The following is a 27,034-nucleotide window of genomic DNA, read 5'->3' as shown; positions in this document are numbered from 1 at the left end:
GTTTCTGTTCAAAAGGCCTACAATTTGCGCAATGTCTCAAAGAATTAGAGGGAACATTGCTTACTAGTATCTGCATCCTCCGTTTTACCACTAGGCACTAGCGCTCACTGTGAAACCACATACGCAGCTTTTTAAGAGGTGTTGCCTCTCATGGAAGTGCCAAGTAAAATGTCTGCTACTATGATAAATTGTTGACATATAAAAACACCTTGTAACACCCTGTGATTTTGTATCAAATAGTGTAACAAGAGCAGTGATAACCAGTGATGTTCTTTAGTGATACTTACATGTTTCCCCTTCGTGGAAGGCTCAGCTCTTTCTGGAATTGAGAAAGAAAGATACATTAAAATGGTGACAATGGCAGTAAAGCCTTGCTTGATATCAGAGGCTGCTGAGGCACATAATAATGCCCGAAACGGAGCAAATGGAATGGCATCAAACACCTAGAAACCATGTGTTTGAAACATTCCACTAATTCCTCTCCCGTCATTACCACGCGCCCATTCTCCCCAATTAAGGTGCCACCAACCTCCTGGACTTGATATACATTCCAAACACACCCGTTACATCCCCGAGGCATGGAACTAAAGGGTTAATGATTCTTAGAAACAAAATGAAAACAACCATTGATGGAGGTTTTGATTAGTCTTTCAAAGCCCCTCCACATCGAAAATGATTCATACACAATCTGTGGCCAACGGTACAGACGGAAAGACTGGCTGATTATTTATGCACACCGTATGACAGCTATGTCCCCTGCTGCTCGTTCCCCTCCTTTATGGAAACATCTTATAGCTCTGGCCTAATTGTGGATGTCTTAAGTAGGTCTTCTCATTCATAGCTGCACATTATGTATGTTGTTCTTTTTGCTTTGGTCCTGAAGCCCTTGCATATAGGCAGGCCTATGTTCATAATAATGTACACGACATGTATGCCAAAAATGCTGTGTCACAGTGTACTCTATTTTCAAAGATAAACGCAGGTTGTTTTGTTAACCAAAAGTACATTCTCAATTTTGATTTTTCACGATGCAAATCAGCAATCAAATTAAAATTGCAGGTCCATGTAAGGTGGATGAACCAATCAATGTAACAGAATGAAAATAGGCATTTTGAATATGTGGACAAGCACATTTCCACCAACATCTCTTTCATAATGGATTTAGAGCAAACAATGGTCAACGGATTTAAATAGCTAAGCCTCTACCCGAGTAATTGGTTGGAATGAAAAACAACAAAACGCGTTAGGCCGTCGGGAGGGCTAGGATTGACTCAGTTACAACCTACTGGCTATAAGACACATATAAGTGAACATAAAGGGATGTTTCTCTACCAATCATCCATCCCTGAATCCAATTGAGCCCAACGCCCATATCACCACAGCAACCTAGTGATGGCAATACAGCTGCGTTCCTTGAGTCACAATCATTATGGAAACGCTCTTTGTTTTTTTTGAAGGAGAATAAGACATCTATAAAACATCATGCCTGTCTGTAGAAAAAAACTGTCTGTGGTTAAATGTATGTATTAACTACACTTGCGCATCCACAAGCTCGCCCTTCAGTGCCACCGCCTACTCAAACGAAGGGGCATCATTCATTCATATGTGTACAGAATGGATCGATATTGTAGCCTATTCATGACCATTTCAAAACAATGTGGCAGTGGGACAATACATTCGATGCGAATTTGTTTTGAGATATCCATCATTTGTGGTCACAACTGGATAGAACTACCCTTGAGGAGACCTAAAAGTGCGCCCAATGTAAACCGTTTAGTAAACAGCAATTGACAATCATTAAATATCCCTTGAAATAGAGAAAGAAGAGAAACGCATGTGTGCCCTAATGCGGGTCAATACATGTTTGTGTAGACTATCATTAATTGTCGAATGCCACAACACAAATGCAAAGCCTGAGTGTATTATTTTCATCTTCAGTAGCTATGCTGATGTTTTATTATTATGGGGGTTCTTACCTGCAGCCCACGACGTCTCAAAATGTTTGGCTCGTCCATTGTAGAAAAATAAATTATTACAATACCGCTGACTCCCTTTTTCCAATTTCATTCAACCCATACTGCGTCCTCCTGTATCCTGCTCATCATCAATGCGACTGGATGAGAGCTGAACAAAACCGAGAATTTCGTTTAATTGTCAGGTGACCGGGCAGCGGTGAGAATTGGGAATGAATGTGCAGGGAGGGACTTCTGACAAATCGCCTATGGGTGGCAGTGGGCTGATTCATTCAGTTCGGTAACCCTAGCCTATATCATTGAGCCAATGCAACCTTTTTTCAACCCTGGCTAACTTGTTGAAAGTTTACATGGGGATTTTTTAATCAGGCAAGTATATGCATTAATGACCTATTTGCAGTACATCCATTCTAATATATATATATATATAGCCCTGTTCTGTGTTTGTGTGAACACAAGAAGCAGCCTATTGCTTAAAATCCCATTCAGATGTTGTCTATCATGTTGATATATACTGAACAAAAATATAAACACAACATGCAACAAGTTACAGTTCATATAAGGAAATCAGTAGTTTGAAATAAATTCATTAGGCCCTAATCTATGGATTTCACATTACTGGGCAGGGGCACAGTCATGGGTGGGCCTGGACGGGCAAAGGCCCACCCACTTGGGAGCCAGGCCCACTGAATGGGGAGCAAGGCCCAGTCAATCAGAATGAGTTTATCCCCACAAAAGGGCTTCATTATAGACACAAATACTCCTCAGCTTCATCAGCTGTCCAGGTGGCTGGTCTCAGATGATCCCACAGGTGAAGAAGCCAGATGTGGAGGTCCTGGGCTAGCGTGGTTACACGTGGTCTGTGGTTGTGAGGCCGGTTGGACTTACTGCCAAATTCTCTAAAACAACACTGGAGGCGGCTTATGAACATTCAATTATCTGGCAACAGCTCTGGTGGACCTTCCTGCAGTCAGCATGCCAATTGCACGCTCCATCAAAACTTGAGACATTGTGTTGTGTGATAAATTTTAGAGTGGTCTTCTATTGTCCCCAGCTCAAAGTGCACCAATGTAATGATCATGCTGTTTAATCAGCTTCTTGATATGCCACACCTGTCAGGTGGATGGATTATCTTGACAAAGGAGAAATGCTCACTAACAGGGATGTAAACAAATGTGTGCCCAACATTTTTTAGAAATAAGCTTTTTGTGCGTACGGAAAATGTCTGGGATTTTTTATTTCAGCTCATGAAACATGGAACCAACACTTTACATGTTGCGTTCATATTTTTTGTTCAGTATATAGTTCATTTGACCCTTTATATGTGTGCACTATAGTGTTCCATATGTTGTGTAGCTCTATACAGTGGGCTATACATTGCAGTCACATCATCATTGGCTCATGCAAATTACATTTTTAGACCAGGGTGGACTGCAACCAGAAATTGGCCCTGGCATTTCTAACACACTGGGACCATTTTTTTACTTGATTCCCCTATAACCAAATAATTGTCAGTTATAAGTCAGAGAGACCCACTAGGCAAAAAAGGAACCAGCCCATCTGGCATTTTCCCGAAATGCCAGATGGCCAGTCCGTCCCTGCCTTCAGATGACCAAGAACAATGGTGCAACTCTGACAGTCAGATGGAGAAAGGGCTTGATGATCTATGGTGCCAGTCTCCAAGTGGCACCACAATGTTTTCATACAACAATGGCTGTGTCTTGTCATGCGGTGTCACACATTCATTGATGTGAACCGGTAAAATGAATCATTCCTTGTTCTCATTTTGGGCATTGTCTCTAATCCTGAGTTTAACCCAAGGTCATCTTCCTAAGTAAGCATTAATATCCCCAAAATGTTGAGGAGGAAATAATGTAGGCCTAGTATGTCTGTCATCTATAGAGGTTTCATGTCATCACGGTCCAATCTTTTCCATATCCCTTCTCATTTAACATGTCTTTTTATATCTCATATCCACTTATCTTCTCTTACCATGAAATTGTTGCAATTATTTTCAGTCAAGAGGGGATTGAAAAACTATGCATCCAACTTTATCATTATGATGGTTTTGCTCGAGGCACAATGTTGAATGTTTACAGGCCACTTTTTTTGTCCTCTTTTTGCTATATGCCCTTTGCATTGGGATGCGAGGCAGGTCAATTGTAAATGATCAACGATAGTTAGGAGAACTATTCAGCCATGAAAATGTGATAGAAAAATCTCTCTTTCTCTCTCCTCCTACGGTTCCTCGTCCACAACAAGCCATAGCAATAGAGCAAATTGAAAGTACACCCGGTTGCCCAAAAGGATTCAACCAGATGCATGTACTGTTCTGTGATGTGGGGAGTCAACAAGGACATGTAGTACAAAAATGAAACTTGCTACAGATCTGCTAAGTTTAAATCATTCCTAAGCACAATGAAATACTTTTGATTCCAAATGAATGTAGCCCAGCTATAGTCTGTCTTAAAAATATCCCAATTTTTCTTTCTATACATCTGTAGAGGACACATTAGACCTTATACACTATCATGATTCTTTATGTAGGCCATTACATGTTATCAATAGCAACTCCAAAATGAATTCAGCCCCAGGATTCAGATGTAGAATGAATATGCCCCTAAACACTGATCCAAGCCCAGATTGGTATTTTCTCCGTTAATGGTTCTAGTTAGGACTTGTGCCAGATCCTAGATCTGTGTGTAGGACAATTTTTACCCAGAGCATATCTACTTAAAGGGGCAATCAGCAGTTTCTACATTTTTTTTACTAATTAATGATACTGTATGATGTACCCATTGACACTTCATGAATATAACTTATAGATAATGCCTCATGCTTAGTTCAACGGTCGTACTCCATCAGAACCCGAAATATAATCTTGTTTTACTCCAATGTTTGTTAAAGTAAATGCAAACAAACACTATATACCCTCAAATCATGGTTAAAACTATATCCATGAATTTGAGTGGTTACATTTCTCCAGCCCCATCCCTCAGCTTTTTAATGAAACGGTCAGGGATGACAGTTTGTTATTGTTTCTTCTGCCGATCGCCACTTTAGAACGCATTATATTCTCAGTGCCACTAGAGGGAGACATGCAGCCATTCTACAGTATGTCCTGTTAGGCTCCCTCACTGGAAGCTACATCTTCACCCTGCCTCCTTGACAATCTGCCCTGAAGATCCTTTCACACAGTGTGTGTGTGTGTGTGTGTGTGTGTGTGTGTGTGTGTGTGTGTGTGTGTGTGTGTGTGTGTGTGTGTGTGTGTGTGTGTGTGTGTGTGTGTGTGTGTGTGTGTGTGTGTGTGTGTGTGTGAGGATCGATGTTTACACTCTGTCTCCTGATGGGACACCACACAGCGTACACACGCAAACATGAGACTTGTTTGTGAATGGAGCATGAAGCAAACCATGCAGTCCTACAGAAATACATTTCACATCTTCATAGGAAATGAATAACTCATTTAAATGAAAGATGCCATGGGGTCAATTTATACAAATGTAGGATCTTAATTTGAGCCAGTTTGCTACATCAGGCAAATATTCGTGCAGCAACAGGAAATGTGAATTATTATGTGGATTATAATTATAATTCATTTTTGTAGGGGTTGATACAACACTCCTTCCGTGGCTTCCAACTGCTCTTAAACGCTAGTAAAACCAAATGCATGCTTTCAACCGTTCGCTGCCCGCACCCGCCCGCCCGACCAGCATCACTACTCTGGATGGTTCTGACCTAGAATATGTGGACAACTACAAATACCTAGGTGTCTGGCTAGACTGTAAACTCTCCTTCCAGAATCATATTAAACATCTCCAAAATCAAATCTAGAATCAGCTTCCTACTTCGCAACAAAGCCTTCTTCACTCACGCCGCCAAACTTACCCTAGTAAAACTGACTATCCTACCGATCCTCAACTTCGGCGATGTCATCTACAAAATAGCTTCCAATACTCTACTCAGCAAACTGGATGCAGTCTATCACAGTGCCATCCATTTTGTTACCAAAGCCCCTTATAACACCCACCACTGCGACCTGTATGCTCTAGTCGGCTGGCCCTCGCTACATATTCGTCGCCAAACCCACTGGCTCCAGGTCATCTATAAGTCTATGCTAGGTAAAGCTCCGCCTTCTCTCAGATCACTGGTCACGATAACAACACCCACCCGTAGCACACGCTACAGCAGGTATATCTCACTGGTCATCCCCAAAGCCAACACCGCGTTTCCTTCCAGTTCTCTGCTGCCAGTGACTGGAACGAATTGCAAAATCGCTGAAGCTGGAGACTTATATTTCCCTCACTAACTTTAAACATCAGCTATCTGAGCAGCTAACCGATCGCTGCAGCTGTACATAGTCCATTGGTAAATAGCCCACCCAATCTACCTACCTCATCCCCATATTGCTTGTATTTACTTTTCTGCTCTTTTGCACACCAGTATCTCTACTTGCACATCATCATCTGCTCATTTATCACTCCAGTGTTAATCTGCTAAATTGTAATTACTTCGCTACTATGGCCTATTTATTGCCTACCTCCTCACACCATTTGCACACACTGTATATAGTCTTTCTTTTTTTCTGTTGTGTTAATGACTGTACGCTTGTTTATTCCATGTGTAACTCTGTGTTGTTGTTTGTGTCGCACTGCTTTGTTTTATCTTGGCCAGGTCGCAGTTGTAAATGAGAACTTGTTCTCAACAAGCTTACCTGGTTAAATAAGGTGAAATATATATATATATATATTTTTTTCGTAAGTAAAAATCAAGTATGAAATTTATAAGTGGAAATTACACATTTCAGAAGCCTTTTTAAATGTCAAATACACTACAAGTCTTACATTTCCTGCATTGTGGTAAAGTTTTCCTGCAACAGGATGATCAAATTAAGATCCTACATCTGTATGAAGTTGAATGTTATCTAAGTAGGGCTTAGAGTTTTTCCAGGTAAGGTCACATTGTCAGCAAAATTCAGGTCCTTCCTAATGAAACACATTTCAGGGGCAATTGGGTGAGATATTTGGGAAGAGAATGCTCACTAGTGCTTATGTTTCTTATGAATGACTATGGTTCAAACCTATTCAGATTGTAGATATTCAAGAAATGTAATAATTCATGAATTGAAAACTTAATTGAAAGCTCAATTAAATAGAATTGACCCAAAGTGACATCTTTGCTTGTGAGACCTGCATTGACATTGCTACATTGTATAAAATAATTGCTATAAAATGATAGTTATGCCATGAGCAAAACATTTAAAATACTGATACGTTCTTATAAAACGATTCAAGCTACTCAACAATACACCTTCTAAATACATATACCAACTCTTGAAAAGAGCATGCCCAAATGTCCACCCATTCCGTTAGTTAGATGGCATTGAAAATTAAGTGAAGAATGAGTGGTCACCCATATAGGCGACAGGGTTGGGATCAATGCCAATTGAAGGCAGTCAATTGAGGAAGTAAACAAAAATTACAATTAAATAATCTGAAAAAGGGCATTTATTTTCAATTACTTCTCAATAAACTGAAAAGTAGCTATTTATTTCAAAAGTTTTACATTTCTGAATTTTTGATTCAAATCACTTCCTGAATTGACTGCCCCTAATTCGAATTAAGTCCAACCCTGATAGGCTATACAACACTGTCACTTCAAACATGCTATTGCCCTTGTGGAATCCAGAATGTGATGGGAGAGACAATGCTCTATCATCAGTTCACAGGTGATGAAATTGTTGCAGTTTGCCATCCAGTCTCAAAAATAGAACATTTCCTTTGTAATGCTGGCAGTTGGCTTAAGGCTGATTACTCAATAGCCTGTCATGAGAAATGTTATGTCACTGTCGGTCTGTCGATGATTCATACTTGGTCACCTTTCACACACTTTTAGCCCCAAGGTGGAAATCACAGGGCACATGATTATTTCATCATGTCAGTGACTGTTAGAAAAAAAGGTGCTATCTAGAACTTAAAAGGGTTATTCGGCTATCCCCATAGGAGAACCCTTTGAAGAACCCTTTTGGTTCCAGGTAGAACCCTCTCCACAGATCCATCCACTATAATGAATGATTACAGGATATACAGTAGTGTACGTCATTTACTTGACAAATGATGCGTCAGTATAAGCTAAATAAATATACACCACTAAAGGACACCAATAAGAAGAGACTTTCTTCAGGTAGCCTGTTGGTTAGAGCATTGTGCCAGATTGAATCCCCGAGCTGACAAGGTAAAAGTCTGTTGTTCTGCCCCTGAGCAAGGCAGTTAACCCACTGTTCCTAGGCCGTCATTGTAAATAAGAATTTGTTCTTAACTGACTTGCCTAGTTAAATAAAGGTTACATTTAAAAAAAAATAAAACAACATTTGGCCAAGAAACACGAGTAATGGACATTAGAACGGTGGAAATCTGTACTTTGGTCTGATGAGTCCAAATTTGGGATTTTAGGTTCCAACTGCCGTGTCTTTGTGAGGAGGAGGTGTGATGGTGTGGGGGTGCTTTGCTTTGTGATTTATTTAGAATTCAAGGCCCACTTAACCAGCATGGCTACCACAGCATTCTGCAGCAATACGCCATCCCATCTGGTTTGCGATCAGTGGGACTATTATTTGTTTTTCAACAGGACAATAACACAAAATACACCTCCAGGCTGTGTAAGGGCTATTTGACCAAGAAAGAGAGTGATGGAGTGCTGCATCAGATGACCTGGCCTCCACAATCACCCGACCTCAAACCAATTGAGATGGTTTGGGATGAGTAGGAACGCAGAGTGAAGGAAAAGCAGCCAACAAATGCTCAGCATTGAGAGAATGCCAAGAGTGTGCAAAGCTGTCATCAAGGAAAAGGGTGGCTACTTTGAAGAATCTCAAATATATTTATATTTTATTCTAAAATGGATCGAATTGTTTTTTTCCTCTTCAATCTACAGACAATACCCCATAATTACAAAGCAAAAACAGATAAAAAAATAAAATAAAAAAAATATCACATTTACATAAGTATTCAGACCCTTTACTCAGTACTTTGATGAAGCACTGTTGGCAGTGATTAAAGCCTCAAGTCTTCTCTGGAATGACGCTACAAGGTTGGCACACCTGTATTTGGGGAGTTTCTCCCTTCTCTGCACATCCTCTCAAGCTTTGCCGGTTTGGATGGGGAACATCACTGCACAGTTATTTTCAGGTCTCTCCAGAGATGTTCGATCTGGTTCAAGTCCGGGCTCTGGCTGGGCCACTCAAGGACATTTAGAGACTTGCCCCAAAGCCACTTCTGTGTTGTCTTGGCTGTGTGCTTAGGGTCGTTGTCCTGTTGGAAGGTAAACCTTTGCCCCAGTCTGAGGTCCTGAGAGCTCTGGAGCAGGTTTTCATCAAGGATCTCTGTACTTTGCTCCGTTCATCTTTCCCTCGATCCTGACTAGTCACCCAGTCCCTGCCTCCGAAAAACATCCCCACAGCATGATGCTGCCACCACCATGCTTCACCGTAGGAATGGTGGCAGGTTTCCTCCTGACGTGAAGCTTGGCATTCATGCCAAAGAGTTCAATCCAGAGAATCTTGTTTCTCATGGTCTGAGAGTCCTTTAGGTACCTTTTCGCAACTCCAATTGGGCTGTCATGTGGTTTTTACCGATTGCTCAGTTTGGCCAGCCACTGTGTTCTTGGGGACCTTCAATGCTGCAGACATTTTTTGGTACCCTTCACCAGATCTGTGCCTTGACACAATCCTGTCTCGGAGCTCTACGGACAATTCCTTCGACCTCATGGCTTAGTTTTTGCTCTAACCTGCACTGTCAACTGTGGGACCTTATAGACAGGTGTGTGCCATTCCAAATCATGTCCAATCAATTTAATTTACCACAGGTGATTTACCAATCAAGTTGTAGAAACATCTCAAGGATGATCAATGGAAACAGGATGCACCTGAGCTCAATTTCGAGTCTCATAGCAAAGGGTCTGAATACTTATGTAAATAAGGTATTTGTTTTTTTATTTTTAATACATTTGCAAAAAATATCTACAAACCCATTTTCACTTTGTCATTATGGGGTATTGTAGGTAGATTGACGAGGGGGAAAAAAATATTTAATCAATTTTAGAATAAGGCTGTAACCTAACAAAATGTGGAGAAAGGGAAAGGGTCTGAATACTTTTCGAATGCACTGTATATACAAATACATATATATTTAAATCCTTTACATAATGATGACAATACATACAGTATAAGCGCGGAAGGAGTGCTCACCTGACAGCGGAGAGGTGTGGCCATGCAGGAGCTGTATATATGAAAGCATGTCTGGAATTTCATTCATAACATTGACATCTCCTCTGAGAACAAACCTACCATGCCTAGCTCAGTCACACAGTGCTTTCTCTTCTCTCGGGTGGTCCTCCTCTTCAGCCTCTGTCAGGGGGAGGGCCGGCCCCGCCTCACCCAAGAAGGTACACCCCGCCTGGGGCAGGAGGAGAACCAGAGGGCCTTGGTCTTGGAGGCAGTGAAGACAGGGATCCTGAGCTCCATGGGGATGGAGAGGGAGGCCAGGCCCAGGGAAATGGCTTCAGAAGAGGAGCTGATGAGGATGCATAGGCTCTACAGGGAAACACTGAGGCAGCTGAGAAGGAGCTCCAGTCAGGAGGGGGAAACCCAGCATTCCCCAAGGAGGGCATCCACTGTGCTTCATCCAGCCATTGGTGGGTCCTTACTTAAAGACACATCGCTACTGTACTGGATTCTACCACAATACAGGACCTGACTGTTGACATTCAAGCTTTAGATAGTGATTTGACTGCATGGAATTTTGCCTTTATGCAAAGTGTATTAATAACTTATAGAAAAGGTCTGAGCTTTGTAAAAGGTGTGTACCTGTGTACCGAAACATTCTCCCACGTTTGTGTCTTCAAGAAGAATTCAAATTCGCTTTTATGACAAAACTAACAAAAAGCCTTCAAACACATTTTTTTTATTAATCTTAATGTACCTGTGAGTGTTTTCTGAAACCATATGTTGTGAGAATGAGTGAGTCATGCTCTGAGGAGCAATTTTGTCTTAAAGGGCTTCATTTTTGTGTGCACTCCCGACAAAAGCCTACCATTAACATTTGGTCTTAGCAAAGGCTTGATAGTAACACAGTACCTCTTCTCCAAAGCTTTGTTTTAAATCGTTTGACGTCACTTTCTTTTTTTGACAAGACACATCTGTTACAACTCTTAAAAGCACAACCTATTCAAACCATGACAGTAATTCTAAGAACTTGAGCATTTGTGTAACAACCCTCTTTTCACCTCTTTCAGTGGAGCCTCTCAAAGTGCTTTGGCGTGATGAGGAACATCCATCAGATGTGCTTTGGTACAGAGCTGTATTCCACAAGAACTCACACATCAGGAAGGAGCTCACTTTGGCCCGGGCTGAGCTGAAGCTCTACAGACAGCTGTTGGATGGTTCTAAAGCTGCCGAGCCCACGATTAGGGATGAGGTTCATGTGAAGATCTATGAGACGAAACCGCTGAACTCTTCTCTATTGATTCACCCAGAGAGCCTTGTTCAGACGGTCGCTGCAAGAACTGGTGATTTGACTTTGGACATCAGAACTGTGGTTGGTAAGTGGAGTGGGAGGTCGAACGGCCACTCTCTGGTTGTGGAAGTAGAACTGGCCTTAGAAGAGGGAACTGATCCCAAGAGGACCCCTCAGATGGTCCTGGAGGTAGACCTTGTAGAACCTAGATCAGCAGGCAGAAGAAGACGGACTCGGTCCAACAAAGAGGACAACTGTGACGAAGACGGTCGATGCTGCCGAAAATCCATTAATGTGTCCTTCAAGGAGATTGGCTGGTCAGACTGGGTCGTGGCCCCCGCTGGTTACAACATGCATTTCTGCGACGGCTCCTGTCCACACAACTACAAGCCAGCCAGCATGCACGCGCAGGCAAAGTCTCGTCTTCACCACATCAACAAGGGAGCAACACCTCACCCCTGTTGCGTGCCGGCAGCCTACGAGCCTGTGATCCTCATGCACTATGACAGTTGGGGAAAGTTGAAGCTCACACCCTTCAATGACTTGATTGTCAGCAAATGCCACTGTGCTTGAGTCCTTCGGGGCAAGCCCAGGCAAGGACAAAAAAGAGTCAGAACAAACCTTTTCCTTTAGTGCTACATACTGAAATAGAATGGATAATGTTTTCAAAGTATGTAAGAAAATAACATTTGTCATGCTCAATTAGTGACATTACTAGTGTTCTTTTCAACAGCTAAGCAAACAAAAATACCCAACATTATCCATCACCTATGGATTTTGAGAGAAGTTACTCTGGAGCGATGACTGAAATGTACTATTTTATTTGGAAGATAAACTTTGTTAGTCTCATGTGGCCCATAATATCATATTCTGCCAAGACTATGTAACAAATTATATTATTTATTGTAATTTATTTAACAGGTTCTAAAACTTATGTGTATTGTTTGTAGTGTAGTTTTCAATGTTACACTATTTAGCTTGATCCTTACATCACTGTAAATATGTATTCAATTGAATGTAATGCTATGTACAGTATTATTTCCAAACATTTTGGAAGTTTGTCCGGAAAAAAAATTATTTTTAAAATGTCAGTTACTGTAGTGTGGATATTACACCTACTGTTTGTTGGATTGTTGTGCCTGAATGCATATGTACACAGACTTTACAACAAATATTTTTTACTCTCAAATTATGTTTACCCCATGTGTTTAATTCCTTAGCAACAGTAAAAGAACTTGAAATGATTGTGCTTTACGGAAAACCATCTAGATAATATTTCAAAGTTAGGGTGTGCCGTAAAAGATATGATAGCCAATATCTTGCAGCTGTAGTTATAAACCATTTATACAGTGGCTTTGACCAAAGACTGAATGACCTACGGGACAAATGAACTAAGTATTTGATTTTGCATAACAGTAAGAATAGCACACAGAACACATTACGACATGAATTGTAAACTCAGCACCATGAACAGATATCATATCTCTAAACAATAAATACAATTTATTTTAATGTAATTTAATGTGAAAGGAATGTGAAAGGCAATACTGTATCTCGATAACCACAATGAAATATTATACAGATAAGTTTGGATAAATAAAGAGAACAAATAATGCTAAAGATACTGTTTGATAATTATAAGCATCATATCTAATTTTTTATCAACGACAAAGATAACAAACCAATAAACAGGTAGCGGGCAACTTAACCTGATGGTTTTTCTATCAAACAACTTAATAAACAACAATCATTCAACAAAAAAACTCAATATATAACACAATTGTTTTGGGATATAACCCAACATTTTGGTGTGTAGAAGGCCTATTTTGTAAATTGTGAGAGAGATTTTAATATGAAAGTCAGAGGATAGCCCATTTCAAAATACATTTTACAGTGTATATATACACAGATTTGAATATAAACATATAAATATAAACATTTACAAATACAGTACAAATGTGTATTTGCGTATGTTTATTAAAATATTTTATATACTGATATAATTTCAAATTGTGTACTCTAAAGCGTTAACACATTTTGGGAAGCATACATCATTGGAGGCTCCTCAGAGGAGGGAGGGGAGGACCATCCTCCTCGGTGAATTTCATAAAAATAAAATGGCGAAACATGAAAAAAGTTAGCTTTTTTAGATAAAACTATACTAAATATTCACGTCACCAAATAATTGATTAAAACACACTGTTTTGCAATGAAGGTCTACAATAGCCTCAACAGCACTCTGTAGGGCAACACCATGGTGAAGCCAGAGGACAGCTCGTTTCCGTCCTCTGGGTACATTGACTTCAATACAAAACCTAGGAGGCTCATGGTTCCATAGACTCACACAGTAATTATGACAACTTCCCGGAGGACGTCCTCCAACCTATCAGAGCTCTAATCTAGTACTGAAAGCATAAGCTATAGCTAGCTAGCACTAAAGTGCATAAAATGTAATGAGTAGTTGACTCAAAGAGAGAGAAATACAATATTTGAACAGTTTAAAAAAAAATGTATTTATTTATAAATGAAGGAGAAGCAAGTGAGAGAGGGAGAGAGAGAGAGAACTAGCTAGCTATATTTCATATTTTGTTTTCACTTTCAATTTCTCTTGGCTAGAGAATGTAGCTAGCTAGTCTAGCCTACTCAAACATCTGTCTCAAACAGAAAGAGATGCTATGTTAGCTAGCTGGCTATGGCTATCCAACACTGTAACTCTTCCAAGTCAAGGTAAACTTTTGATTTTATACATTTATTGCCACCGGTGTAACTGTGTACTGCATGATTGTAGCAGGTTTACTAACACGTTAGTTCTAGTAGCTATGTTGAATAGCTATGACGTTAGATAACATGGTGACATTAATGATGTAGGCTGTGTGTAGCGATTAGTGGTTATAATATGAAGGTTTGACTTGGAAAGGTTTTTCCACCTGGTTACAGACAGCTGATGTGTTGTGCACTGAAATCCACAAGCGAAGGGAAAAGGTGAGAGGATAGTGCGTAGATGCGAGAAAGAATTCTACAACAAGCAAAATGATCATGCTGTGATCAGGGGTGTATTCATTCCGCCGATTCTGTTGAAAAACGTTTCACAAATGGAAGCAAACGGAATTAAATGGGGATAAACATACCTGAATTTGTACAATAGAGACTCTCATTTGCAACTGTTGGATTAATGATTACACCCTAGATCAGATAGATGCAGGTAAGAGTGCACAAGGTGGTATTGAATATGTCACTGTCTGTCACCTTTTCTCTCGACCTGTGCTCCTACGTTATGAATTATCATTCTTAGGCTAAGTTTTAGCAACCTCATGATAGGTATATGGAAAATGTGAGAATCGTGTAGTAGCCTAAACCTATCAATGTAATATTGAGCTGGGTGAATGGACTATCAATGACACTCATCCAATATGCTATAATAGAAATAAGGCAATGCTCATTAAAAAAAGTGACCTCCCTCATCTTAAACGTCACTGACCGCCAATGGCATACAGTACTATGTACTGAGTTCACATGTCCATTACTTCAGTAGATTGATGAGGGGTGTGGCATAAGTGTCCGGGAAGTTGAATATAAGTAAGTCATCAATCTCCGGACATATACAAATATTGACAAATTTTGCCGTCTTCATTTGGTAAAAGTACAGCTAATGTACACCAGGAAATTCCCCAAGTTCTTTGTTCATGCTTACTAAAAGTCCATCCTCTATTTCTCCACAGCCAAGACCTGATATTAACACCCTCAATCTTACGTTTTGAAAGGTCTTGTTACCACCCAATGTATACAATTTGCAGGGAATGAAAATCTGAATCAGTCTTCATCATTGTGCAAACTTGGGTGGGTGGCGTTGGATGTTGAGTGTGGTTAGTCAGGAGGCAGTGTTATAACGGGCTTTGAAATTAAGCTGTTTTTAACATTCACTCTCTTTCAGATGTACTCACTGTGGCGTGATAAATCTGAAAGGTATCCCATTACAAACTACAGTCCCAGTCAAAAGTTTGGACACACCTATTCATTCAAGGGTTTTTCTTTATTTGTAGTATTTTCTACATTGTAGAATAGTAATTTTCTACATTGTAGAATAATAGTAGACATCAAAACTATGAAAAAACACATATCGAATCATGTAGTAACAAAAGTGTTAAACAAATCAAAATATATTTTATATTTGAGATTCTTCAAAGTAGCCTCCATTTGCCTTGATGACAGCTTGCACACTCTTGGCATCCTCTCAACCAGCTTCATGAGGTTGTCACCTGGAATGCATTTCAATTAGCAGGTGTGCCTTGTTAAAAGTTAATTTGTGGACATTTCTTTCCTTCTTAATGCGTTTGAGCCAATCAGTTGTGTTGTGACAAGGTAGGGTGGGTATAAAAAGGATAGCCCTATTAGGTAAAAGATAAAGTCCACATTATGGCAAGAACAGGTCAAATAAGCAAAGAGAAACAACAGTCCATTATTACTTTAAGACATGAAGGTCAGTCAATCCAGAAAATTTCAAGAACCTTGAAAGGTTCTTCAAGTGCAATCGCAAAAACCATCAAGCGCTATGATGAAACTGGCTCTCATGAGGACCGCCACAGGAATGGAAGACCCAGAGTTCAAATTGAGATGGTTTGGGATGAGTTGGAACGCAGAGTGAAGGAAAAGCAGCCAACAAGTGCTCAGCATATGTGGGAACTCCTTCAAGACTGTTGGAAAAGCATTCCAGGTGAAGCTGGTTGAGAGAATGCCAAGAGTGTGCAAAGCTGTCATTAAGGCAAAGGGTGGATACTTTGAAGATTCTAAAATATATTTTGGGGTTACTACATGATTCCATATGTGTTATTTCATAGTTTTGATGTCTTCACTAGTATTCTACAATGTAGAAAATAGTAAAAATAAAGAAAAACACGAATGAATAGGTGTGTCCAAACTTTTGACTGGTACTGTAGGTCAAAGTGATTTTTGCTTCCTTTCTACGTGTCTCCTTTAAAACATTAATGAAACACTATACTACTCACACAAAATTCACTGCTGGAACTTTTCCAACACACAGGGAGACTCAATCTTAAATGTTTTTGGGCCATTTCTTCAGTTTGAGCATCGCTTCCTCATTTTCAATGCTTTTGCTATTCCTCAGCATTTGACTACCCTAGACATGAATTGCATTTATCTACCTAAAGTTTTAGATCCTCATTAAAACTTATCATGGTTGAAACACTGCCGAAAATACCCCCCAGGGGTATTTTCTTGATTAGTCTACATTAATGTCTGTTGCATGAACCGGCGTTGAAAAACAGATGTTTCCTGATAATACTGTGCGTATAAAAGACAGCAGATAACAGCGAGCAGACATTAACTTTGCATTGCTATTTATTTTTCTGGCTAGCTCCTGTCTTTTCTATCCTGAGTTCACAATTCTACTAATTCAGCTCTTATCAGCTTATCACCCTCTTCAACCTTCCTGAACTTTCGTTGGTTTTGCTATCAGTCAGCTGAGCACTTAGACATAATGTAGCTGGGCCCTATCCTATCAGAACCTGTTACTGGGTCAACGGGTAAAACAAATAACATTTCCCTTGCGTTGCGAGACATCATGTTTGAACAATCACACTGACTAGCTTCTCTTCATCACCAATGACCAAACGTAATTTAATTAATCAAGCATCCAAATATGCATTCTCTCAGTGCAGGAGGAATGTTATTTATTGCTCATCCCCAGACAACCCATCACCAGTCCGCTCAACAGATGACTTCACTTCACACTATTTAATAACCTATGGTCAGATTCAAAAAGGGCATCCCCTGTCTTCTACTGACTGTTCCTTTCTATTTTATGAGACAGGAGAAGCTGAAATCAAAGCCATCAGCAACTCTCTAAGTGACTGTAAGTTAATTATGATGAGGGATACCTGGAGAAAATCTGACCTCTCTGAAAGGAAAATGGATGGCGCTCCCTTCAGTAATATATATTTTTACCTGACCCTCCCTGAACGCTTGGAAAAAAACAAGTGATCCTTCCCTATACCCAGAATAATAATTCAAACATAAAGTGGATAGCAGAGAGCCTGTCTACCGTTTAACCTCACTCCTAGGACAGAGCAGAGCCTTAGATATGCAGTTTTAGAAACTGTTTTAGAATCTGAGAAGATAAATTAACAAACCAGGCATGCTTAGCTCACTGCATGAGACTCAAAACCAAAGACTTGCCAAACTCGTATTTAAAAAAAAATGACTAAGGCATTTTTCATATCATTACTATTTAATTCCAAGTAATTATTTTTTACAATTTTATTTTATACAACCTAAATGCAAACTGTATAGGCATGTTGTTGAAATGCTGAGTGCTCCTGCCAGCCTGTAGCGTGTCACAAATGCTTCACAATGAATTTTTTTAATGGCGGGCTATACAGCAGTGTTGTGTTTGAGACAACCTAAAGCGAGACTGATTCAAGACCAAGACCAGAGCAAATCGAGTCCGAGTCAAGACCAAGACGGGGGTGTGGGTGGGGGGGGGCGAGACAGAGTCAAGACCGAGACCAGAAAAATGCGAGTCCAATTCAAGACCATGATTGTAATTTTATCAAATCACCACCACAATAAGAGTTCTAAATGTCCAGTATTTCTGTGTTCATATTTCAGAACAACATATGGATTCTTTAGACATTCAGAACAGAAAAAAAAATGCATGCTGAGGGAAAATAGAGCCACTCTACAAAATATTACTAACCCAAACACAGTGCGGAACAATGGGCCTTTACGCATTCATAGAAGGGCTTGGGATTTATAAAATAATAATTATAATAATAATAATATTATTTTCAATGATGTTCTGATTTAATCTCTTCAGTTTTTGTTGGAAAGGAAAGGGTTAACACTGAAGAGAAAAAAAATCCAATCAGGATTTTTCTTTGCTGGTCTCTGCGGAGATAAATCGAGTTAGCTAATTCATCCATTGGCTAGGCCATCAGAAGCTAAATAAAGGCATCTGCCATTCACCTGTATCAGGGCAACATTTTGGGGCGACAGTGGAATCATTCAATCATATTTTGACTTAAATAAAAGGGACAGTTTTTACAAAAACGTATGGGAACTTCTTCCTTCTTGAAGGCCAACAGGTCACTCAGCAATAGCGAGCAGTAGGTTTCCTATGATCTAACTAGCTGGCTTTTGTTGTCAGCTAGATTGCAGCGGCTGCAGCAGGTGTTATCAAAGAGGATATTGGTTCTAATTTGTTAGCTTCGCCCTTTTGAAGAATAACTTTCAACAAGAAGTTCAGTTTCAAATGATCATCGTGGGTGTTTTATTGCAGTGCGCTAGCTGTTGTTAACCATCTCTTCAAAAATAACTTGTATGTGAAACATTGTTGCATTTAAAGTGCAACTGACAGCATTTTAGCAACATTAAATCTTATTCAAATCTGTTCATTTACACCCCCAGGAGGAATATGGCACTTTAAAAAATATATATTCTGACAAGCAACCACTTAGATACAGTGGTGGAAAGAATATCCAATTGTCATACTTGATTAAAAGTACAGATACCTTAATAGAAAATGACTCAAATAGAAGGGAAAGTCAACCAGTAAAATAGTACTTGTGTAAAAGTCTAAAAGTATTTGGTTTTAAATATACTTCTGAATCAAAAGTACATTTAATTGCTAAAATGTACTTAAGTATCAAAAGTAAAATTAAAAGTATAAATCATTTCAAATTCCTTATATTAAGCAAACCAGACGGCACAATTCTCTTGTGTTTTTTATTGACAGATAGCCAGTGGCACACTCCAACACTCAGACATCATTTACAAACAAAGCATTTGTGTTTAGTGAATCCGCCAGATCAGGTAGTAGGGAAGACCAGGGATGTTCTCTTGATAAGTGCGTGAATTGGACCATTTTCCTGTCCTGCTAAGCATTTAAAATGTAACAAGTACTTTTAGGTGTCAGGGAACTGTATGGAGTAAAAAGTACATAATTTTCTTTAGAAATGTAGTGAAGTAAAAGTTGTCAAAAATATAAATAGCAAAGTAAAGTACAGATACCCCAAAAACTACTTAAGTAGTACATGAAAGTATTTTTACTTAAGTACTTTACACCACTGCTTAGATCTGGTCATTTCCACTTTTTCAAAAATTCTTAGAATGTTTGGGAATTACGTATACTAAGGCATTTGTGAAAATTCTCTAGCAATATAGAGTGGGAAAGCGGCCGTTATACTGCAGTAAATAGAACAGAATTAAAACATCTGTCTTGTCCAGGAACGGAGTCTTCACAGACCGGTGCGGTATAGCCGATCAGAGCTACAGTAGGCCTTTATACAAACAAGCCATTTGTCACACGGGCCTGTCATCATTCACTTTGAACTGGACTGTGTGTTTACAGGCAGTAGGACCTGTCATCATTTACTATGAACTGGACTGTGTGTTTACAGGCAGTAGGACCTGTCATCATTTACTATGAACTGGACTGTGTGTTAACAGGCAGTTGCAACAGTGTGACTTTATATCATTAGAACGCATTCGCCAAAAGCCACAAAATACACCTGAATGGATTTTTGATAATATGTAAACACCACGGAAGTCCTCTTACATATGGGAACTTTACAGTCTTATTGATGTAACAACCATGAAAAGGTAGACTCTCTCGGTTATGCACATCAACAAGATGGGGAATTGTAGCCTCCTCGTCCTTTGAGTTTTCCTATAGATTTTTCAGATTTTCACTCTCAAAATATCACTTTTTAAAAATAAAACAAATACAAAAATTTGATGGTCTAAGTCCACAACAATGCTTAAACCACATCAATCTGATTGGGTGGGCCTGTCAGGGCCCGGCTCCCCAGTGGGTGGGCCTCTGTCCAACCAGGCCCATCCATGTCTACACCCCTGATGCAAACAGTACATGATGACAATTGAGCATCACAAATAGCCAACTAACCAACACTGTGGACTAAACTTTTTCAATACATGGTTTGCATACCCGTTGTTGCCTTAGTTAGCATTTACTGGCTGATATCATAAGTTGAAATGTTTTTCCTACCCTACCACTACCGATGTCATTCTTCTGTGAGCTGCTCCATGCCAAAACCAGCTGAGAGCTGCACACTCTTGCTGCCTGCAGATGATATTCAGCTGAAACTAGGTTATATGTGTGGCTACTTTGTGCATGGTTTCCCTATTGTACTACATAATTGATAAGTCGTATACCTCCACTACACTACTTCGATACGCATCAGTAGGGATTAAGAAGTGAGTATACTGTATGCAATGCCCACTGAAAAAACAATCATATACCTTCATCGATACCACAAAATAAAAACAGACAAATAAAGCTTTTTACTCCAATTTGACGACCCTCATAAAATCCGACATAGCACAAGTATTCCAAAGTGTTATGTGAAAACAAGCATAGAAAACAGCATTGGCATTAATACAAATAAAAAAACAACAAGGCTAATATTATATTATAATTATTTAGGTGACAACCTGGTTGATTAACAAGATTGGGTTGTTAAGACATTTGTTTTTAAAATTAAGAAATGTGGGACACAAAAAAAGGCAGTGTAGAACAACAACCCCATCATGCATTGCTCTAATAACTTTCAAAAGATTGTTCCTAAGTTTGTCCCCCAAAAATGTATTTTCCTATGAATGAAGTCGCACAAAAATGTGTGTATTTTCCTATTAATTAAGTCGCACAAAAAATTTGTGTCTTTTCACACAAATTAAGCCACACAATAACACACAAAATCTGCTGAAAATCTATTTGTACATATTTGCATGAATTGAGTGTGAGATTGTGTTGGGTTTATACCTGAGTATACCCTCCACTACACTATTGGACCTTTGTGTTTTTACAAAAGTTCATTGGTATTACGGTTGCTGTCCTTTCAGAATCACAAACCTGTCACAAACTGAAGGCCTATAGGTTCACCAGTGTGCAAACATGTCTATAATAGATAAGGCTGTTAAGATATTAATGTTCCGAGAAAGGAGTGTATATATTTGGCCTATGGAAGTGGTTTTATGCACTGACTGAATCAGGGTTGCCAGGTACAAGGCCTGAAAACTAGCCCAAATAATTTTTTGCAGCAAAAGAGGACTTGCCACATTTATCCAATAAACACTTTTTCCATAACGTTATCGAGTGAATTAAGAAGGAATATTGAGTTAATTTTTTGCGACGTAGACTAAGAAGCAACATTTGGTTTTCCATTAAAATAATAATTATTGCGAGTTTAAGAATATATCGCAAGAGAAAAGATAAATCGCCCTTATTAAACTCTCCAGATAATTTTCCCTCAATGGATGTCGATTTAACTTGTTTTGACTGCTATGATTAAGCAAGAAAGCCCAATCTGGTGTGGTACATGGCCAATTTACCACGGCTAATGACTGTTCTCAGGACATATGCCTTAGTCGTTGTATATTGACCATATACCACAAAGAACAGCCCTTAGCCATGGTATATTGGCCATACCTCCTTGGGCTTTATTGCTTAATCATAGCAGTCAAAACAAGTTATTTGTCATTCCTGTGGTACACATCTGATAAACCATGGCTTTCAACCAATCAACATTCAGGGCTCAAACCACCCAGTTTATAATTGTAGCATGTGCATAACTATAGATAAATCCGAAAGGAGAGTTTGAGTGATGAAAGTTGGACAGAGGATCTTCAAATCTCTGCGCAAGAAACACTTGGATGAACTTTAAAAAAAAAAAGTTAGGCTATTTTCTGTCAATTGTGCCTTCATTGTGTGCCAGATGTTAAGACTACAAACCATTATAAATGGTCTATTTGCGAGATTGACTTGTTATTTCAATAGGCATAGGCTAATGACTAAAATCTGGGTTTATAATTGCAATTAAACTTTGCCGTGGTTTACTGAGATAGATGCAGGTAGTCTATAGCCCATGATAGGCCAACATGCCAACATATCATTTCAGGGAAAAGTCCACAATGAAACTGACATTAAATGTGGAGAATGATACATTTGCTCCAGGTAGGCTACATAAGTGACACAAATAGGTTTGCAATGACACCAGTAATATAATCATTTCAACATATTTATTGTTTCAAATGGAAGGCCACAGTAGCCTAAAATGGAATAGAACTGAATAGCCCACTGGATGGCCAACAGATGCAGATGTAGCCTATCATTCTCCACATTTAATGTCATTTTCACTGTGGACTTTTTCCCATAACAGAAGCATGCGAGGGTGTTCCATAACTTCCATTTAAAGTTTCAACTCGCACAGCGCTCCAGACCCTGGAACTGAGCATGAGTAAAACCCTTCGCTTGATATGGTTAACCATGAGAAAAGTCGACATTAGAATGCAGTTTACTTTCAACCACCTCTGATCAAACTTATCTAAACAGCGCTAGTGGCCTAAAGTCCTTTTCCAATGCTTTGTTGCTGTTCTGGCGCATTAATATATGTTTTATGTAAAAAGTGTGCCTCCATAATGACCAATCTAAATAGCCTACCTACAACTGGTCAAAAGTGGTCACAAAGTGCACTGGTGCTGCTCTGTCTCCGTGACTCAGCTTCCTCTGCTGCAGCACTCTCTCAACCAGTACTCTCAACGCACACACGCACCCCTCCGGCCCTCTCCCTCTCCCCCATTCATATGCTCACTCACTGACTCACTCACTCAGTTACAGCCTGCTCACTGCCTGAAAGTCAGAGGCAGCAGGTCACAGTGAAATATATGTATATATTTTTAAGAGAAATGCCATGGTGGTCACGTGTGGCTCAGTTGGTAGAGCATGGTGTTTGCAACGCCAGGGCTGTGAGTTCGATTCCCACGGGGGACCAGTATGGGAGGGAAATGTATGAAATGTATGCATTCACTACTGTAAGTCGCTCTGGATAAGACTGTCTGCGAAATGACTAAAATGTAAAAAAATAAAAATAAATGTAATGTAAAATGGTGCAGTTTAGAAGTACTGCCAAAAATCTGCCACCCATGACCAATACATTTTCCCCCGCAACATTGTTTTCAAAGTTTCCAAATTTGGCAAGAAAACCACAAAATTGCAACACTGGACTGAATGGAAGCTGATAATTATGAGTTTTTTACTCTGTTGGTCTAGGCAAGAAATTATGAGTCCTCACTGTCCGAGACCGAGTCAAGACCGAGTCCAAATGTATCAGACACCGAGACAACACCGAGACACTCAATATGTGGTCTCGAGACCGTACTCGAGACCGGTCAACAAGACTGCTATACAGGGCCTTCAGAAAGTCTTCACACCCCTTGACTTTTTCCACATTATGTTGTGTTACAGCCTGAATTTAAAATGGATGAAGACTTTTTGTCATTGGCCTACACACAATACCCCATAATGGGGGGGGGAAGAAGCCTTGGACTCACCTCCTGAAGTGGCAGTGTACACAGCACAGCCAATCTTTTAGGCAACACGCCCCTCCGGGGAACAATTGGGAAAATGTCGACTTCTCCCTAACTACAGAGTGAAAAAGTTCACTGTAAAAATGTTTTACATTTTGGCCTAAACTGCTACGTATATTTAAATTTGCCCAAAACAGTTGTTGCCCTGTACTGAACCTAGCAGGCACTAACTAAAATATGTACAATAACATAACATACCTTTTAGTCTGTAAAACAAAGCAAAAGATTCTAATTAAGACAAATGTTTTTGTCAATATGGCCAAGTTCCTTCAGAGGTGGATAAAACATAAAAGCCACCAGAACATATTGGCTCCTTTGATTCCTCTTCCTGTCCTAGTAAAATATGACTCCGTTTGGATTTGAATAGGGTCATCTTTATGGCTGTAACTATAAAACATCTGGCATTATATAAATATCTTCCTCCTCAGGGTCAGGAGGCAGTATGTCCAGGCTACAGGACATGTCGTTGCTGTAAATTGCGTCATCGAGTAAATCACACTGCAGATATACGTCCTCAGGTTCAACGGGTGACCTGGAGAGACAGGTAGACATGGGCCAACATCAGAACATGCTTCCCCGCACAGTTATGCCACAACAAACATGGCCTATGTGTGCTCACTGTTGTGTGGTCAACATTTGTCAACTCTGTTAAAAGTCCATTGTTGAGTCATTGATACACAGTAGGATTAATACAATTCAATTGTGAAAATTAAAGAATGAAATCTTGGAAATGAACAGTTTGCAAAAGGCAAAGACAAACTCAGATTTTCCTCAATATAATGACCTAATTAACTTCCAGTGCACTTTGTTTGAACATTTCAACCCAAACTAATCATCATCATGTAGCCTACCTGTTCATGTTGATGGTTGTTTTGTTGGAGTCAGTGAAGTTCTCGTAGATAGGGCTGGGATCAGCGGGTGGTGGTCTGACCATGGCCGAGTATTGGGAACCCTCAAGCTGACGTGTGTTGACCTCTGTGCTCTTGAGTTGATCTAACTGCCCCATATTCCTCAATTTACTGCGCTTGGTATAGATCAGTGCAATCACTACTCCCAGAACAATGAAGAACAGAGGAAGACCCACAGCATATCCCACAGAAGAACTTAAAGAAGCTGAGTCTAGGCAGTCTGTGGTAGAGTTTGCAGAGAGACAAGTTGTATTAGACATCATGACCTGTGAATGAAAAAATGCATTATTGGATGACAGCAGTTTGGGGTGTTGAAAAGAAGGGTAGCCTACTATGCATAAACAGTCTGGTATTTAAGGCATTCAATAAATTATGTCATTAACTAAACTAACCAAACCCAGGTCATCATTGCAAAATAATCTCAATAACCTATGAGCTAAATAAACGATTCATTAAAATTGAAATCAACAACAAATTAATTAATAAGAAATATATTAATACAACGCATATCCTAAGAACATTTTCCAGATTCCAGTATTGTTTGAATAGCCCCCAGATAGCACCCATGAAATACAGAAGATCAGTAGGTCAGAACCAATAAAAATGTGTTTTACCAGGCCTTGGTGAGAAGAACAGAGTGCTCTAGTTGGTCTATAAGCGAGAGATGATGAAGTTGTTGACTGAACTTCGAAGTTCCCTTTTTTCTACTGTGAAAAAGTGGAACTTAGCAAAAATGAAAGTCACATCAAGATTTCCTGTGAAAGCCTCATTACCTCATAGAAAAAATAGAACACACTGCACGGAAGACACAAGTTTGGGACTTTCATTTCTTTACTGTACATGATTGCTGAATTGTTCACTGTTCAAATAGCAATTGTTTTATAGTATAATTTAACTCACTCATATGAACTGATAAGCAGTGAGTCAGTGTGCAATAATGTTTTGAATCACTCCTATCCAGAACACATTTGACATATGTTTTTATGTCCATAGCCCACACAATTTGATGTAATTTCCACCAGCAAACTATTTCTGTGAAATTATATTATAGCTGCTAGGCTTACTTCAATTTCATGTGATACATTTTAATGTATCTTCTTTTCACAATGAGAACTGTCTGCATACTGCAGTGGTAGGCTACCACATCTCAATAGATTTAGGAATAAAATGCTTGGCTGTTCAAATGAACCTAACTATAATGTGTATTGGCAGAGAGGTTTTATAATGTGAATTTGAAAAAATAAAATACGTTTTTTTTCCTGCTAAAAACCAGTTTTTGCTTTGTCATTATGGGTTATTGTGTGTAGATTTATGAGTTTATCAATTTTAGAATAAGGTTGTAACATAACAAAATGTGGAAAAAGTCAAGGGGTCTGAATACTTTCCGAATGCACTGTATTTCCTGCTGACCATGACCAGTGGCATTGGAGAAGCCTTGCAAAGGAAGTATACACCACAAAGACAACTTCATCAGTTTTCAGAAACATATTTCCAGTAAGGCTGTGTGACATGCAAATTCAGTATTTTAGCAGGTGTCTGACATACACAAAACAGAAATGACAGAAATATCAATCTGGAAGAACAAACTGGTCTCTCGCCAGATTCATAACAATAGAAGACAACAGGGTTTTCTACCACATGCTGTTATCTATACCCAATTTAACATGTTTACCACAGAAATCATTAAATAGCAACAATGTGAAAGCAAATCTGGGCACCACATTAGACGGACTGTCCATACAACTAAGACAACAGAAGCACAACAGAGTAGTGAAAACAATTTGCTCTTTAGATATACCTCCCCCTGCTGTCAGTAACTGCCTTGAGCATGAGTTACCATGAATATCTCAATCCCACAAAACGTTAAATACCTTATCCATCCACCACGAATATATCCATCTACCTATCTAAAGATATTACACCTTTTATCACATATTTATACATCCATTTTTCAGAAATGCTTCTCTTTTTTGGGGCATAGCATTGGCACAGGTTTGTGTTTTAGCTGGATATTCATTTTCACAGCAAATATTGGCTGCCATCACCAATGTTTTGAGGGAAGGGGCTGGGGGGGATCTAAAGTGAAGTGGAGATGAAGTCGGGGTCAGGGAAAAAGTTCTCTCTATTTAAATTAAATTGATAAACTATGGAACCATTTTAGTTATTTTTGTGATTACATGTCTATGTACAGGGAAGCCTGCTGTAGCTGTTTATGTAACTAGATTAATGTAAACAATATCTG

The 27,034-nt window shown here is 39.4% G+C and overlaps 2 protein-coding genes and 1 long non-coding RNA gene across 3 annotated transcripts in view; 1 reads left to right on the top strand and 2 right to left on the bottom strand.

Annotated features, from left to right (window-relative positions):
* LOC106599001 (microtubule-associated serine/threonine-protein kinase 3) overlaps positions 1 to 2,181 on the bottom strand; it is an 80,535-nt gene extending 78,354 nt beyond the window's left edge. Inside the window, exons 1-2 of the mRNA XM_014190039.2 lie at positions 1,977 to 2,181; positions 288 to 319 (exon numbers count right to left, since the gene is read on the bottom strand). Coding sequence (XP_014045514.2) covers positions 288 to 319; positions 1,977 to 2,015 — 71 coding nt within the window. The 5' untranslated portion in view covers positions 2,016 to 2,181. The remainder of the gene's footprint in view (positions 1 to 287; positions 320 to 1,976) is intronic.
* An 8,137-nt stretch (positions 2,182 to 10,318) lies between these two features.
* LOC106599003 (growth/differentiation factor 3-like) lies at positions 10,319 to 12,740 on the top strand. Its single transcript, XM_045715754.1, has 2 exons — positions 10,319 to 10,664; positions 11,265 to 12,740. The coding sequence occupies exons 1-2, from the start codon at positions 10,319 to 10,321 to the stop codon at positions 12,056 to 12,058; spliced, it is 1,140 nt and encodes a 379-aa protein (XP_045571710.1). The 3' UTR covers positions 12,059 to 12,740.
* A 6,471-nt stretch (positions 12,741 to 19,211) lies between these two features.
* On the bottom strand, positions 19,212 to 25,564 carry LOC106598999 (uncharacterized). The gene is made up of 3 exons (XR_001327339.2): positions 25,407 to 25,564; positions 24,736 to 25,058; positions 19,212 to 24,416 (listed from the first exon to the last, which is right to left on the bottom strand). It is a non-coding gene; the product is annotated as an uncharacterized lncRNA (long non-coding RNA).
* Between the last annotated feature and the right edge of the window lie 1,470 nt (positions 25,565 to 27,034).

Source organism: Salmo salar, chromosome ssa03 (genome assembly GCF_905237065.1).
Source record: "Salmo salar chromosome ssa03, Ssal_v3.1, whole genome shotgun sequence".
Classification (NCBI taxonomy): Eukaryota; Metazoa; Chordata; class Actinopteri; order Salmoniformes; family Salmonidae; genus Salmo; species Salmo salar.
The sequence above is the reverse complement of the archived record's forward strand: the minus strand, read 5'-3'. Positions and strand labels throughout refer to the sequence as shown.